Here is an 18736-nt window from a genome sequence, read left to right on the forward strand (position 1 = left end):
GTACATCATCCACATATATCAATAATATATTAAAGGAATCAATTTTTTTCTTAATAAATAGATAGTTATCGATTTGAGATTGGATAAAACTAAAATCTAAAAGTTTACCACTAAACTCTTGGTTCCACAGTCTACACGAGTTCATGAATTAAAGCAAAACAACTTTTGCTCTAATTTTAAAAAGAAAACCGACATACAAGACAAAATGAATCAAACCACACAATATGCTTACAACCAAACAAACAAACATAAAAAAAAAACTAGTGCACCTTAAATTGAAACATTTGTGACTTCTTCAAAGTTGATGAACTAATTTTGACATAATTCTCAATTTTCTGGATTTGTGGGTATTCTCCTCCACATATAAATAAGGGAATGCCCATTAATGCCAATTTTCTGCTACATTTAATCTTCATTTCTTCTTGTTCTTGAGAACACCCTTACATTTTTCCGTCCACACTTGATACACAATCACATCAAAGTAATATTTCATAACATTAGCATAAAACCAGTTGATTTAGGCCTTTCAAAACACCACTTCTTTGATGTTATTTCAACCCATAGGAAAATTCTACAATCTCATGGTTTTAAAAAAAATCACCCAAATTGCACTATTATAACGGAATTCTCCAAGAATATGAGCAATTGTCTTCTCCTCATCCGAACATAACACACAACAAGTACTAGAAATGGTCATGTACTTACTTATTATATCCCTTGTCAAAAGCCTCTCACGGAATACAAGCCAAAAAACAATTTGATGTCGAGGGATGACAATGGAAGACCAAATGATCTCACTCAACCGCATTTCCCTTACCACGAATAGTATGACAAGCCAATCTAGAGTTAAATTTATCATAGTTCTCAACTTTCCATAAATTTGAATCAACACGATCATTAAGACAAATTTGATTCACCACTTCAAGAATTCTAACACCTTCTAGAATTCACTTCATAACTGTGTTCCAATCTCCATCAATAATATCATGCTTTTAGCCACTTGACAATCTCTTCTAATTTGAACCCTTTCAAATTCAGCTTTAATAAATATAAGATTACCTTCAAGCCAAGAATTATACCAAAAAGAGTGCACTTACCATCACCAATCCGAATGTCCATCATTTTTCTTACGTTTTGTTTTAATTTGAGAATTTTTTTCAACGACAAAGTCATGTCACTCTTGATCTTGCAAGTCCAAATACTAATTTATGTTTTCATGAACCTTGAATGTGCCCACTTAACCCAAACAGAATATTGTTTCTTTTGAATCGCCCAGAAGTGTCTATATGTAAGGGCATTATTTCATTCGATACATTTTTTTATTTCAATGCCCCTTCCATATTTGGCTTGCACACAACATTTCACTTGACTTTTTTTCCACTCCTTCCTTAATTGCCTCAAATAAAATCTCACATGATTTGATCAAGATCCTTCATCACCTTCTTCGAGAGAATGATTTATTGCGCCAATAACCAATTATGTCCATAAGCAACCTTTGAACCAGCTAGATTATTCCCGTGTACGAAATTCTTTTTGTCGTCCATCCACCAATTGGGTTATTAACTTTTTCAATAAGCGGTCTATAATGTGAAATTCGTAGATGCTTAGCTAACAACGGAATACCTTGATAACAAACAAGTAATGTGCTTCATTGATCTTCATGATGCCGAAAATATTTGCCTTTGTTTTCTCCTTCACACCACTATAGAATGCCAAACTATTTCCTTAATTAATGAACAAACATGTTACACTAGAGAAAATAGTTAATTCTTATTTTAATGTTTTAACGGAGTCAACATCAGTGTGTGCCATTACGAAAAGGTTGTTTACAAAACAAATATGAGTAATATTCTCCTCCATTCATTGTGGATGGTGGGTGTATGATTTGTTCTTCAACAACATTTTGATGATGTAATCAAATACCTCTATGATGAGGACAAAAGGTTAGGAAGAGAGGGGGTCTCCTTATCTTACCTTGTTTTCACCTTTGAAAAAAACCTAATGAATTCCATTGACACTAACTTGTCGGAGTAGCTACTCTTGGTGCTTTTGTAAAGGCATAGCGTAAGGAAGCTTTGCTTCTTCTTATTCATCTGGGGCGGATCACTCTCCTATGTAAGTAGCTTGGTCATCATCTGGCGCAAGGCCTGTCTGAGCTCTTTTTATCAAAAAGTCAAGGGTGTTTCGGGATTGTCATTTCAGGAGTGAGATGATTTCGTTGCCTCAAGCCAGATCTACTCATTTATTCGGATGCTCTTAGGTGGGAAGGGGTCGTATGAAGCCTAGATAACACTAAAAGGCCTCATACTCTTTTTCGCAGGTTGAATTCCTTATTCTTATTCAATGAAATGAGGAGTAAAAATACACTACCAAATCCAATCAATAAGAATAATAGGGAAACCTGAAACATTCAAAAAATTATGAATAACAGACCACTTAATTGAGTCAAAAGCCTTCTGAATATCTATCTTAAAAGTCACCGAGGTGAAATAGATTTCTTACCATAACCTTTTAGAAGCCTCTGCATAAGTAGAATGTTATGCAATATAGTTTTACCCGAAATAAAAGCATATTGTCCTAGAATAACAATATTTAACATAACTATTTTAACACGTTTAGAAATGATTTTTGAAATTATATATTTTATAAATAACATTGCAACATGAAATAGGTCTAAAGTCTTGAATTCTCTCGAGTATTAGGCATTTCAGGATCAGATTGAGAACAGTAACGATCAATTTTTTAAGCATCCTTCGATTTTGAAAGAACTCAAGAACACCTTCGCAAACATCATGTCCAACAACATCTCAATTATCCTTGAAGAACCTAGAATTAAACCCATTAGGACGTGAACTCTTATCACTATTCATATTGAACAATGTTTGTCTGATTTTTTCTCTACTAACAATCTCAATCATCTTAGGAATCTCCTAAATAGTGACTTTCTTGATGACAATTTGAGAAAACAGGTTAACTTGACTTGTGATCTCCTTCCCAGTCCTATAAGCTTTTTGAAAACTCGAATGGTCTACTCATGAAATAATTGTTGCCCTGGTACAAATTCACCATTCTTGATTATTTGAACACAATTTCTTAAGTTCATCACAGAACATTTCCTGTAGAAAATGAGGTTTTTTATCACCAAGAGACAACCAGTTTTGTCTTGACTTTTACTTTTGCAAAGCACTCCTCTTGTGAACTAAATGTTTGGAAATTTGTAACTGCCTCATATTCTTCCAAAATCATGCCATCAAATGCCCATTCTCTAAGTACTTGTTTCTTCCGAATGTCTTCAAGAACAATTCTAGCCTAGAAATTCTTGTAGAAATATTGTTGAACCTTTTCCTATCAAACTTCTGAATATGACATTTGAGAAGCTAAAGTTTGATCTTATGTTGTTTAGCCTTTGAAAGATTTCACATATCTGAACATTTTAAACTTGCTACTCAATTAAAAATTTCAAATGAATGAAAAATAATTCAACACATCAATAGAAAGAAAGTCAAGATATTTATGCCTTTCAAAATATCATTTCCATCAGAATTCAAACTATTACATGAATAAACTCTTTTATGGATGCATGAGTTTCTTTTGTTAATTGAAATTATAAAAGTCTACAACATGAAGATTTCTCTTATTTCTTCCAACAGTAAATATGTCTTCTCCAGCGACATTAAAGTCGTCTCGCTGTCATCAACATCCAACGACACTCCGATGAATCAAAGTCATCTCGTTGTCATCAATATTCAGCAACATTCCAGCGATTCAAACGTCACACGCTGTCATCAACATCCAGCAACACTCCGACGATTAAACGTCACTCGTTGTCATCAACATCCAGTGACACTCCGGTGATTCAAACCGTTACTCGTTGTCATCAACATCTCATCCCCTCGGCAACATCTTCTCTGCTCTCATAGTTGTCAAAAGCTCTTCCTCTTAGGTTGCTAACATTCCCATCAAAGCTCTTTCCAAGTCGATTTGAGGAAGTATGTGGCAAGTTGGGCAATCTCAACATCTATTACCCAACTTGAGGGGGAGTACTGTTGAATTATCTAATCATCTTGAATTTGTGTAATTTTTCTTACACTCAACATGTTGTTTTGTTTACACTCAACATGTTAAATGTTGTCGAGTCTTACCTATTATATGTTTTTCAAATTTTGTTAATAAAATTTGTTACGCTTTTACATGTCTACTTGCAAAAATACATAGATTACAATTTCTTAAAAGTAATTCTAAAATTAAAAAGATTTTTTAATTAATAAATGTTGACTTGTGGGACTTGCGGAGAATAGTAGATTTTAAGATTAATATGCATGTTAATAATTATTGATGATTTTGTAGATGTATTTGTATTTTTTTAATTTCAAGTAAGATTTATGTATGATAAACTTTAGATTTTCATATATTATGTTAAAAATCAATATGAAACTAATATTAAGATTATTATAACCAACAATTATATTGAATTTTTAAATAAAAAATTAGAAATCATACATCACACTACTTGTGCTTACTCACTGCAGCAAAATAGTGTGGTAGAAAGAAACATAAACATTTAATACAAGTTATAAGGTCTTTAATGATTGAGTCAAAATTAGAATATTAATTTTGGTCTTTTTTATTATTTACTTGGAACTTATGTGATGAATAGAACTCCTTACTATGTCTTAAATGGTAAGACATCACTTAAAATATTTGTGGACAAAAACAAGAATATAAAAACCTTAGAGTTTTTAGATGCATTTTCTATTTAACAAATAATTTATCTTTTAAATCAAAATTGGTTAACAGATCAAGCTAATAAATGCATATTTGTAGGATATCCTTCAAACAAAAAGGATCCTAAACTGTATATACATCACAAATGAAACGTGTAAAACATCAAAAGAATATATGAAATGTGATATGTCTTATCTTTTATGATAAAATATAAACTTAGATTGTGATTATATGACTTTGGGTCACCAGAACATTGAAGTTCGAGAACAAAATGAGAAATAAAGTTCTTTTTTACTTTTCAGAATGAAACAAATTATTCACTTAGAAGAAGTTCTAGATGTTCTTATCAACCAACTTGAATGAAAGACTATGGTGTAAGTTATGTAGAAACAAAGGAAAAACAAATATGTCTTTCTCATTTATATGTACCTGTATTGATTTAGAATATCTAGAATTTCTTGGTAACATTGATCAAATTTATGACCCAATCAGCTATAAACAAATTGTCTTAAGTCCATATTGGGTGAAGGCAATGAATGAAGAGCTGGAAAGTGGTATTTATCTTTAATATTATTATTGATATTGGTTTTGTTCTATCTGAAAATGATCGTTGTTTGTTTATTAAGATTGATCGTATCATTTTCCTTTTAATCGTATGTTGATTATAGTCTACTTGCTTGTATGGGTGAACATTGGGTGGTTTAATCTGAAATTCAATCCAATTCGAATTCTAAATACTAATTCGGATTGGATATTTCGGATTGGACTGAGATCGGATCAGATTGAGATCGGATTGAATTAAATCGGATTGGATTAGGATTATCCAAACTATTCAAACTATCTAAATAAAAATATATTTTTTAATTAATTTTCTTTAAATTAAATTTAATCTCAATATAATATATATTTTACTTATCATCACTTGACAACGATATTTATTTTTATTATTATTATTTTTTTATTGTTTTTTTCAGAATCAAATTTAATAATAATAAAAAATTCGAATTTAAAAAAAAAAATTAAAAAAAAAATTAAAAAAATTATTGACTAATTTCAAGCAGATATATATAAATATTTTTTAGTTTGGATTATCCAAACCATTTTCAATTCAATCCGTATCCGATCCGTATTAATTAGTAAAATGGTTTGGATTACGGATTGGATAAACTTAGTTTTGATTTAATACGGATCGGACAAAACGAATTGGTTTTACCCATTTGCTCACCCCTACTTGCTTGTAGTTCATTACAACATATTAGTGATATCAAAAAATCTGTTCATAATAGATTCCAAATTAAAGATTATTAGGTCTTGAAATAATGTATAATGATAAAGGGATTTACATTAACTAGAGAAAAAGCAATTTTGACCTGCTTTTAGACTTTGGTTTAATGAGTGTTAAATCATGTTTAACTCCTATACAAAAGGAATTAAATTGTCTAAAGAACCAACTAATGATGTTATTTATGATTTTGAGCAATATATAAAACTGTACTTAAGTTTTATTAAACAATTATGTCAATAACAAACTTTTTTCCAATTCAGGTACTTAATTATTTGAAAGAAACAATATTCTTAGATTTGCTATTTATCAGAAAATAATTTTACTATTTTTATATATTTGTACAAAAAACACTTAAAATTCATTTCAAAATTTCCAATTTTGAGGGGAGCGAAGAAATAGAGATTAAATTATTGGTTTTAAACAGAGAGTCAGTCTATTACTTCGAATAGATCGAAATTGAATTCTTAGTTTTAAATATATTGTTAATAGTAAATTAGTTAGTAATAATTGTTAATCTAGGAGTATTAATAGGCAGTTAATTGATAGTTAGTAGATTAATTGTAAATCTCTTATATTGTTATTAAAGCATTTATCTAATTAGGAATTTAGGAGTTAAAAACCTGAAAAATTATGGACTTAATTTACTTTGTAACACTATAAATGGACAAATAAAAGAAATGATATGGATATAACTTTTCATTTCTACATTAAGCTTCTCTACACTCTCTTATACCTAATTTCAATCAAATTTTAAATGATTCATTTTTTTTTTTATCAAATTCCACTCATAAATTTATATTAAATAAGTCAGGAATATATTAAATTAATTGATAGTTTATCAAAACAATGTCTTTCATTTTTTTATCTGTTGAGCACCAAAAGGATTACATGAAAAAAAAAAAAAACTTCTTTTTAAACCATATTATATTTTAATGTTTTTACTCTAATTAAGATAATTTTATCCAACAAAGGTAGTAATTTCAATTATTGGACCTGCATTTTGTTGCAACCAAAGAATTATTTATTAAAATCATTAAAATTCAATTGAATCTTTTATATCTAATTTCCAATCCAAATTATTCCGTTTGTGCTAGTTTTTTTCGTCTGGTTTACCTGATAATTGACCTATTGATGCTGATATTTATATCTCTTGACCCAATTCTATCTTAAATACAAACACAAATAAATATAAAACATCATTAATATATCTATTTTTCATATTTTATGAAAGTAATTAAGATTATTTCTTTATATACTATAAAATTTTCAAACATATTACACTTTATATAATAAAAATATAATTTTATCTCTTAAATTTTTTTTTTTAAAAGATACATGATATATTGTCTTTTGAAACAGAACAATAATAATAGTAAAAAAATCTCTAAAATAGAACAGGATAAGACGATAAATATACTCACAACTCTAACCCTCGTCTTTATTTATAAAAAAAATAAAAGAAAAGAAAATTGTCTAAAGAATGGTCCCACGGTGATTTGCCAAAACTGTGCAGGGCAAAAATGGTATTAAAAAAGTCTCCGAAATAGACCGGACGAGATGATAAGTTTACCCCGGCTCTAACCCGATCCACGTCCCTACTTTTAATTGGATGATATAAATGGTGCCCACAGTGATTTGCGGTACTAAAAAAATGTCTCCGAAATAGAACGAGACGGGTCTAGTAAGTCTAGACCCCGCTCCAACCCGACCCGCATACCTAGTTATAACCCTAATCCTCCGAGAGTTTTACCGAACCGCTTACAACCCTAGTTATATTGCTGCGCTAAATAATAAATTGTTTTTTATTTTTTTTATTATCAAGTTAGTGGAAATATAAATAGATTTTTCAGCTCACATTGCCTGTGTTTTGTTCATTCTCACTCGCCACCCGCTAGGGTTCACTTTCGTTCTCAATCGATTGTTAGGATTTCTGTCATTTCTCAAAAATTTTAAGCTTGTAAGCAAGAATTCATGATTCGTGAGTCTCTCACTAGCTAGAAAAGGTACGTTTTGTCTATCTTGGACCTTTCAGAAACTCGATTCTGTCTCTCCTTCCATGGTTTTCGTTATGACTAACCAGGGTTTTGTTTTCTACAGTGAGATGGCTTTATTGGAAGGTGAACATCTACCGAAAGCTGACGATGACAGAGAGGAAGGTATGTTATCAAAGATTGTAAGTTCTGAGAATGTTGTGGATAACGTCAATGTATCTATAGGTAGGGGAAATGTAGTTGGTGTTGATATAAACCCAGAAAAGAGTAAAGAAATTAAGGTTTCTCTGAAGCATGATGTACCGATTCAAGTTCTTGATGATGATTCTAGGCTTCCAGATGTTGTTTTGGAACAGGGAAATCTAGAAATGAAATCTTCTATGAGAAGTGAAAACTTACCACAGAGATTAAGTGTCGGTGAATTGAATGCAAAGATGGTTGAATCTGATGGATCTCACTTTGATTCAAAGATTTCCATCTATGATGAGTTTTCCGCTTCAGGACCAAGTAAAGCCTTGGTAAGAACACCTCAATTTTCTATGGGCCATCATTATGAAGTTGGAGATCTAGTTTGGGGAAAGGTGAAATCACATCCATGGTGGCCTGGACATATATACAGCGACACATTTGCTTCCCCTGCAGTTCGAAGAACAAAAAGACCCGGTCATTACTTAGTTGCTTTCTTTGGTGATAGTAGTTATGGATGGTTTCCTACAGAGGAGCTTGTCCCCTTTGAACCTAATTTTGATGAGAAATCGCAGCAGACAAACTCAAGAAATTTTGTTAAAGCTGTTGAAGAAGCTGTTGATGAGATTAGACGCAGAAGTGGTATGGGCTTGTCATGCAGATGTAGAAACACATATAATTTCCGCCCTACTAAATTTGAAGGATATTTTTCTGTTGATATCAATGGGCATGAATTGGGTGGAATTTATTCTATGAATCAGATTGAGAAGGCAAGGGACTTGTTACAGCCTAAAAAAACACTTGACAACATTAAAATCGCAGCACAAATGCCTTTAGATGTTGATTATCATGACATTAGAGTGATACATAATAATGCTGCTACATTTGCTTATCGGAGATCTGTATATGAAGAGTTTGACGAGACATATGCTCTAGCATTTGGTCAGAAGCCAATTCATCGTCCTCCCATATCGTCCGACACCATTGCTCAGACAGACAGGGAAATCAGAGGTATTATCAGTTGCTTTAAACCTTTCTTCTATTTCTTGCAATTGTTGATCTGAGTATCTGATAGTTGAGAATTCATTGAGCTGCTGTTGAGAAACATTGATTTTTGTATCATTTGAATTCCAATGTTCATTTCTTGCACAATCATCTGATAGAAGTTCTATAGACTTATTATATTCTCATGTGAATTATGTGCCTTCTTCTCCTGTAATTGTAAGCTAGGAAATTTGTTGATACTTTTTATTGTCTAGTAACACAACATTTTTTTAAATATATAATCCTATTTCCATCTTTAGGTGTTGTAATTAGTCGCATACCATTCTCACAGACATGCTGCTCCTTTTAAGAGTATCTGGCAGAAATTCATTTGTTAGTCCTGAACTTTTATTCTTTAGTTAATACTTATATACTATGGCTCATTTGAAAAAAAAACAAAAAACTGTGCCAACCGAATTTCTCAGCTGGTTGTGAATACTAATTGGATTTGGTTTTCCCATTTGGAAACACCTAGATCCAGAAACATATTTGGATTAGATTATGTTTGAAAATTAAACTTAGTTAGATACACATTCAACAAGTGAATTTATTGGTTGTTTCTCATATGGATCCGGTTACAGAAACATAAACTACAAGTGTTACCAAATGGGAAAATGTGCTTATAGCCTAGTGGTGGGATGCCATGGCAGTGAAGGGGTTGTGCTAGCTTTCTCCAGGAAAAAACCACTGGTTGAAAAAAAAAAATCCCGAGTGGGTTAGATATCTGTTACTTAATATATGATATAAGACAAATATAGTAAGATTTATAGTTTATGTTTAATCTATGGTGCTAGAAGTATAGAAAGGTTAATTGATGGATTTTATAAGATGAATAACCTTCATTCCTAGAAGCTCTGTATTCCAAATTCAGTTGTACAGCTCCAGGTTATTTGAATTTACATGTTCTTGCAATGGATAAACATAATGTTGATATGAATCCCAATCCCAATGAGAAATCGCAAATTTCTAATTTTGTTGGATTTTATTTTATTTTTTATTATTAGGTTGGATGAATAAGTTTTTGTCAATGTTCCAATTTTGGTTTCTAGATATCATTCAAGCTAACCTAGATTATAACCATTATTTTCAGCTCCATTGAGTGGTCCCCTGGTCATTCCAGAAGCCATGGGAAAGAAAAAGAGCTCCCCCAAGCTTAACAAAGCAAAGGAAACAATCAAAGACAAATTCCTATTCAAACGAAGAGATGAGCCAAATGAACAGAATACAAAACCGAATCAGCAGATGGAAAATTCAAATTCGCCCCCACCTAACACAGAAAGAGTGTCTTCTGTCCAGACACCAGTAGAAAAACCGTCTTCAAGTGAAAGAGAGAACACTGATTCCAAATTGAAGACTAAGAAAACCAAGGTTTTCAAAAGACCCGTTACAGAGATCAAAGTTGAGAAGAAATCTGTTCAATTGGGAGAAATGAAGAAGAAACGGAAGAAGATGGAGATGAGCTCCGAACCCAATAAGGAAGCAGCAACGGTTCAAAAAGAAAAACCTGTTCCCGAACTCACTAAGGAAGCAGCAACGGTTCATAAAGAAAAGCCTGTTCCAGAACCCAATAAGGAAGCAGCAACAGTTCATAATGAAAAGCCTGTTCCCGAAATAGTAATGCAAGACTCGACACAGTCAGGTAATCAAAATCTGAAGCTTCCGGAATTGCTTAGAAGCTTGGAAGGTCTAGCCAATGACCCATTTTACAATTCAGACACATATTCTCCTAAAACAGTTAAAGATGCTTTCTTGCGATTCCGATCCCATGTTTACCAGAAAAGTGAATCTCCTCTAAGTGTTAAATCGGAATCGGAACACCCAAAACCACTTATCAGTAGACCAGACGACCCAACAAAAGGTGGAAAGAAACGTGAACCGTCGGATCGCCTGGAGGAATCATCATCAAAGAGGGTAAAGAAAATCAACGATTTAAAAACCGCGATCACAAGACCACCACACGCAAAGCCAGCTGAGCGCACAAAGCCAGCCGAGCGTCCACCGAGGGTTCGTGAACCCACAGCACTGGTGATCAAATTCCCTCCCCATTTCTCCCTCCCATCATCATCCGAACTCAAGGCAAGGCTATCGCGATTCGGACCGTTGGATCATCTTGGGACCCGCGTCTACTACACTACGCAGACATGCAGAGTCGTTTTCCTATTTAAATCCGATGCCATGGCGGCGAATAATCATCTGTCTGGAACTAGTCGCCTGTTTGGAAACGTACAAGTAATGTGCCATCTTCGTGACATGGCGACGCAAATGGCCGAACCGGAACCAAACAAGACCTTAACTGAAGACACGACATCGAATGAGCCTCTCAAGTCTTGCCTGAAGAAGCCTCCCTCGGACGAGGCGGGCGACATGGCAAAAGGGAGGTCTCGTGTAAAATTCATATTGGGTGGGGAAGAAACGAGTCGTAATGCTAATTTTCCCAGAACCGGTACTATTTCATCGTCTACTGCTATTTCATTTTCTGGTGATTTCGATGGTAATACTACTACTACTTTTATTAACAAACCTGTTTCTTCATTGTTACCGCCTGCTGTGAGTTATACTTTACCGCCCCCTCCCCCTCTCCCGACTATTTCACCAATTCCAAACGCACCTTTATCCCAAAATATGCAAGTTAATGTTGTTGATGTCCCGGGTTCGTCGAAGAAAGTGGACATTGCGCCGCAGATGCTCGGGCTTTTGGCTCAATGCAGCGACGTGGTGGCCACGCTTCGCAACCATTTTGGTTACATTCCGCATCACCCGCTTTGATAAAGAGAGTAATTATCATCTGGGATTTTAAAGTGGATTGTTTGGAGTTTCGATTAGTGTCAATCAAACAAACGGGAACTGGGATTTATGGGTGCAAAGACGTAAATGAAGGAATATGAAGCGAATTAAAAGAAAGAAAAACAAATCGGGATAGTGGAGGAGGATCGATCCAGAAAGATTATACTCAAGACAATATTGAAATAATACTTTCTTTTTAGTCTTCTTCAGATGGAACTAGATTGCTTAATTTCATGTTATTCATGGATAATGTACAAATTCTGCCCATCTTACATGACGCTTTTAGTAGTGTTGTATGGATTTTTTTTCTTTTTTATATTTGAAACTTTCTCCTATTTACAATATATTTTAGAATAGAACTTCTTGGTTTATATTTTATTATATATGTTCTGGTATCATACTGTTTCAGATGAATTATATTTTTCATGAAAAGTCATTTTTTTGATTTGACGTTAATGATTTGAAAAACGTGAAATTTCATTAGCTGACACATGATTAAGTCATTAGATGACACATGATTAAAAGTGCCTATATGTAAATGTAGTGGCGCTTTGTGTAAGTTGGCGTTTCGTATTTTGCATCCATCATTTGTATTTGAACTTGATTTTGATTTTGGTTGTGTTTTTTGTTTTTTTTTTTAGTTTTTTAATTCTAGTAAAAATTTGAAGACATTCAAATTTAATTTTAATTGTTTTTCTAGTGAAAATTGAATTTAAGTGGTTTAATTTTAATTCTTATGTTTATATACAGTTTTCCATGGCTATTTGAGATTTAAACTTGGGTTGTTCAAACTTTTAGTTATTTGAAGTTTTTTCAAATAGACAAAACGTTTGTATCTAATTTTAACTTATCATTTTCGTTTTGCTAATTAATTTGACACGTTTTTAAATGAAATGATATTTTGTGATGTATTTTTAAATTGAGTATTGTTTTGAGATTTATATGTTCTAATTTGTTAAAGTTGATTTTATTGACTAAATAATGTCTAATATGAGGAAAAATTGAAAAAATTTGAATATAAATAGATTTTGTATTTTTTTTTAAATTTAATAACGATATAATTTTGTGTACAGTCACCAATTTAAAAGTTGTTTTTCGACAGTTTTGAATGTCTTAAATAAATAATGACGTGCGAGAATAATTGAAAAAAATATATATTTATTTTTTATGAATGTGATAAACTGAAGAAAAACAAAATAATATATTAAAATAAGAAAATTGACTTTTATTCTTTTGTCATAGTTTTGGTGTCGAATTATTTGAAAGCGTCAACAGAAAAATAAATCTTGAAATTTCATTAGGTAACACATGATTAAAAGTGGCTATATGTAGTGGCGCTTTGTAAGTACGTGTTTCGTATTTTGCTCCGTCATTTGTATTTGAACTGCTCTATTACATTTGTGATTTTATTACTTTTCCCAACTCAAATTTTATTAATATTTTTTAGTTTTACTTTCTAATTATTTAATTGTCGCTCATTTTTCTTCTTCCAACAATCAATAATAGTATTAATAATAGTATTTATTTTTATATTGTAAAAAAAATAATATATTTAAAAGTATTGGTGTATATATTTATAGCACATACTAATAATATTTAAATAAATTTTTAAAAAAATTAACAAAAATTATTTGTTTGTCCTATAAATACAAATAATAGATTATGTTTAATATAAATATATTATATTTTAATATATTTATCTTGCTTAATTTATTTAATCTTTTTTTCTCTTTTACCGTATAATATTTTTTTTTTATTTTATAAACTCTTCTTTTTATATTTAATTTATTATTATTCTTTTAATTTAAAAATATATGACAGGCATTTCATATCACACTTAATTAATGAATAATTTCCAATTTTTTCAATTTTACATTAGATTTTTAATAGTGTTGTGCGTATTTTTTTAATATTTAAATCTTTAGATTATTTAAAATATATTTTATCATTTATTAAGTTTATAATTTTGTTCTATTTTTTTTTAATATTTAAATCTTTATATTATTTAAAATATATTTTATTATAACTCTTTAATTTTATCATTTATTAAGTTTATAATTTTGTTCTATTATTACTTAATATTTTGTTATCAATGATTTGAAAACTGATCATAAAATTTCATTAACTACACATAAATTAATAATATTTAACAAAAATAAAATTTCATTAACTACCCATCAAAAAATAATATATTTAACACTGAATTTTCTAATTTATTTTTACTTCTTTTTTATTATTATATAATTTTTATTTATTATTATTTTAATTTGTTAAACTGACCTGATACTCTATTTCAACTTAAATAGTTAGGATGAAGAATCGTTTTTAATGAAAATTAAATTAAATTTTTGGTTAAGATAATTAATTATAATCTTTTTTATATAATGCTAAAAAAATGTATTCATTATATTAATTAATGGATTTGTTTGAAACCCATAAAACTGGTTGGCGCAAACGCAAACACGGTATCAGAGCACAATAAAAAGGAAAAAAGAAAGCGGTTATACTTTTTATTTATTTATTTTTTATTTTATTTTATTGTGCTGAAGAAATTTGTAATCACTAGTCACAAATCAATCATAGGATTCCTTCTTGCAATTTGTTTTTGTTTTTTTTTTAATATTTTTTTAACTTGGATTTATTATATGGGTTGATAAATCCCAAGTCTCATAAAACTATTTTTAACATTCATATTCACTTATCTATATATATATAATGATGCTTAATTTTTAAAGTGTCCGGATTGGCGGGTCGAGAGCTGTGGTTAATTTGGATACTTGGGTCGGATTGTGGGTTGACCCGTTTTTAAATTTAAAACGGTTAAAAATAAAATTAAAAATGCTAGATGTATGTTTCGAACTTGCAACCTAACAAAACAAGTACAACTCTTTAACCAACTAGGCTACAAAGACTTTATATTTTAAATTCAACACCAAATTTGATAAACGCGGGACGTTTTAATATTAATATAAGTTCAACTTTTTAACTAACTAATCTATATATATATAATGATGCTTAATTTTTAAAGTGTCCGGATTGGCGGGTCGAGAGCTGTGGTTAATTTGGATACTTGGGTCGGATTGTGGGTTGACCCGTTTTTAAATTTAAAACGGTTAAAAATAAAATTAAAAATGCTAGAGGTATGTTTCGAACTTGCAACCTAAGAAAACAAGTACAACTCTTTAACCAACTAGGCAACAAAGACTTTATATTTTAAATTCAACACCAAATTTGATAAACGCGGGACGTTTTAATATTAATATAAGTTCAACTTTTTAACTAACTAATCTATATATATATAATGATGCTTAATTTTTAAAGTGTCCGGATTGGCGGGTCGAGAGCTGTGGTTAATTTGGATACTTGGGTCGGATTGTGGGTTGACCCGTTTTTAAATTTAAAACGGTTAAAAATAAAATTAAAAATGCTAGAGGTATGTTTTGAACTTGCAACCTAACAAAACAAGTACAACTCTTTAACCAACTAGGCTACAAAGACTTTATATTTTAAATTCAACACCAAATTTGATAAACGCGGGACGTTTTAATATTAATATAAGTTCAACTTTTTAACTAACTAATCTATATATATAATGATGCTTAATTTTTAAAGTGTCCGGATTGGCGGGTCGAGAGCTGTGGTTAATTTGGATACTTGGGTCGGATTGTGGGTTGACCCGTTTTTAAATTTAAAACGGTTAAAAATAAAATTAAAAATGCTAGAGGTATGTTTCGAACTTGCAACCTAACAAAACAAGTACAACTCTTTAACCAACTAGGCTACAAAGACTTTATATTTTAAATTCAACACCAAATTTGATAAACGCGGGACGTTTTAATATTAATATAAGTTCAACTTTTTAACTAACTAATCTATATATATATAATGATGCTTAATTTTTAAAGTGTCCGGATTGGCGGGTCGAGAGCTGTGGTTAATTTGGATACTTGGGTCGGATTGTGGGTTGACCCGTTTTTAAATTTAAAACGGTTAAAAATAAAATTAAAAATGCTACAGGTATGTTTCGAACTTGCAACCTAACAAAACAAGTACAACTCTTTAACCAACTAGGCTACAAAGACTTTATATTTTAAATTCAACACCAAATTTGATAAACGCGGGACGTTTTAATATTAATATAAGTTCAACTTTTTAACTAACTAATCTATATAGGTGTTGAGTAAATGGATACTTGGGTCGGATTGTGGGTTGACCCACCCATAAACTTAAAACGGTTTAAAATAAAATAAAAAATGTTATCCGTAATTTTTTTTTACGATTTTTATATTAATACTCGTGCAAATGCACGGGAAAAATGCTAGTTATTATTAGAGTAGAATTTACTTCAATATCTCATTTTCTTTGTCACAAACTCATTTTCTTAATTATTATTAGGCTGTGTTTGATTTAGAGTTTATTTTAAATATTTTATATTTTTCCTTATCTAATTAGTTCTAATTTATTTCAATATTATTATAATTTATAAAGTTTTAATTCTCAAAATAAAATTTATTATTTAATATAAGAATATTGTTTTAGTCATAATTTTAATATTATAATGTTATTTAATTTATAGATTGATATTTGATTACCATGATTTTTACTTAATTATTTTTGTATCGGAAAATTGTGTTATACACGTTAGTTGTAAACTTAATGAAGATCTTGTTAGTCATTAAAGCAATCTTTATTTAGTCATAACTTGTTATAAATTAAATTTATTTTATTAATTATAACAAACTCTTATTCTTGCATTTTCTCTTCTATACATTGTAACACCAAATAATTATAATTTTCTATTATTTGTAACTAATTTTTTAATTTTTAATTAATTTTTTTTATCAAATATTGTTTTTTTTAAATATTCAATAATTTAAATTTAAAAAATATTATATGCCCTTATCTAAGAGAGTAAACGAAGATCGTAGTCGATTTTTTTTTAACTTAGGAACTAATATCATACCATTTTTACAACCATAATACTCATTTAACTTAATTTTTTTAAGTGAAAATCGAATAAATAACCTTACTCATTTAGGTAATTCAAATAACATGAGTAGTACCTTATAAATAAATAAATATCATGTAGTAAATGATTATGTTAGCTTCCTAAATTTTAATTGTTTTTTTAAATATTTAACATTTTCTATTTTAAGTATTATAGTGAATTGTGATAAAATAATATAATATAAAAATCAACTTATCATACTTTTTAACAACTTGTTGATATAAAGAATTCTCAAGAAAAATTTAATAATGTGATGAATGGAATTTGAATATTTACTTGTAGTAAAACATTACTTATCCTACTTATTAACAACTTGTTGATTTAAAAAAAATCTCAAAGTAAAGTTTGGTAAGCAGGGTCAGCCTTGGGATTGGCTTATAGAGATAGTGGTTTAACATAGAAACTTAGAATTTTTATTTCGTTATGAGTTCAAACCTTCAATAAACACAAATTTTTTTTTATCAATTTTTAATACTAGACCAAGATCAATAAAATAATAAACTTTTATTTCTTTCTGGGACCGGCTCTGTTGGTAAGTTGATGAATGATTTGAATCAATGTCCTCAACTCAAACTATGAATTTTGCTATATTGGAGTCGGATATCACAATTTTAAAGATTTGAAGTTTTTTCAAATGCATAAAACATCCGTTTTTTTTTTATTTTAACGCATATTTTTGTTTTTCTAATTAATTTGTCACATTTATAAATAACATAATATTTATCCACATGTTAAACATAATGTTTTTTAAATTGAGTATTTCAAGTTTTACGCATTTTAATTTGTCAGAGGTGATTTAAATGACTAAATAAATGTGTGATTTGAGAAAAGATTTGAGATAATTCAGGTCAATCTGGTATTTATTTTCACAAAATTTTGGAACAACATAATTTTGTGCATAGTTTATCAATTTAGACCGTATTTGTGTTGTAAATTAAAAAAAAATCAAGATATATACATTTTGAACTACCTAATAAGTTTTGAATACCTTGAAATAATATATATGATGTAGGTGAATAGTTGTTAAAGTAGACAAAAACTTTTGTAAAATTTAAATATGTATTTAAATTGGGATATTTGACTTTTATTATGCTTTGGGTTTAATGAGTTTTTTTTCTCTTAAAAATTAGGAAAATTATTTTACATATTTAAAAGCATTTTTTAAATTTTGTTGTATGGGTTGGGCTTATTACACTCAAAGGTGGTGTTTAACTCTTTGTCCTATTTGCCTGATTGATCACCTCTATTTTTAAAATCTTGGTCAAATTTGAAATGATTGCTTTTACATTTTTTTTTAATTTATTAATTTTATCCACATCATAAATCATTAAAGTTGTTGAATTTTGATAATTACCATAGGATATGATCGGATCAAACTTGAACATGAAAAATATACTAAAAGTTATTTAGTTTTCAAATAAATCAAAGATTTTTTTATTTTAAAGCATACAAATTTTAATTTTTAATTTTTGGGATTTTTTAAAGCATAACAATTTTAATTTTTAATTTGTATGTAAAAATGTTAATTGAAAACAGATAAAAAAAAAAACTAAACTCCAGTCATAAGTAAAGTTTATTTTGTGTTTTTGTTTTCAAAATTATTTTAAAACATTTTATATTTTTTTATTCTCTTTTTAAATATAATAAAGTTTTAAAATGCTAAATATATTAAATGGCACGAAGATACAGGGCAATTCACGAATCACGGGTTTG

The 18736-nt window shown here is 29.7% G+C and overlaps 1 protein-coding gene across 1 annotated transcript; it reads left to right on the top strand.

Annotated features, from left to right (window-relative positions):
- Positions 1-7870: 7870 nt before the first annotated feature.
- LOC124941669 (PWWP domain-containing protein 1-like) lies at positions 7871-12315 on the top strand. The gene is made up of 3 exons (XM_047482012.1): positions 7871-8013; positions 8108-9198; positions 10322-12315. The coding sequence occupies exons 2-3, from the start codon at positions 8112-8114 to the stop codon at positions 11995-11997; spliced, it is 2763 nt and encodes a 920-aa protein (XP_047337968.1). The 5' UTR covers positions 7871-8013; positions 8108-8111; the 3' UTR covers positions 11998-12315.
- Positions 12316-18736: the final 6421 nt, after the last annotated feature.

The sequence above is a fragment of the Impatiens glandulifera genome, chromosome 6 (assembly GCF_907164915.1).
Source record: "Impatiens glandulifera chromosome 6, dImpGla2.1, whole genome shotgun sequence".
NCBI classification, from domain to species: domain Eukaryota; kingdom Viridiplantae; phylum Streptophyta; class Magnoliopsida; order Ericales; family Balsaminaceae; genus Impatiens; species Impatiens glandulifera.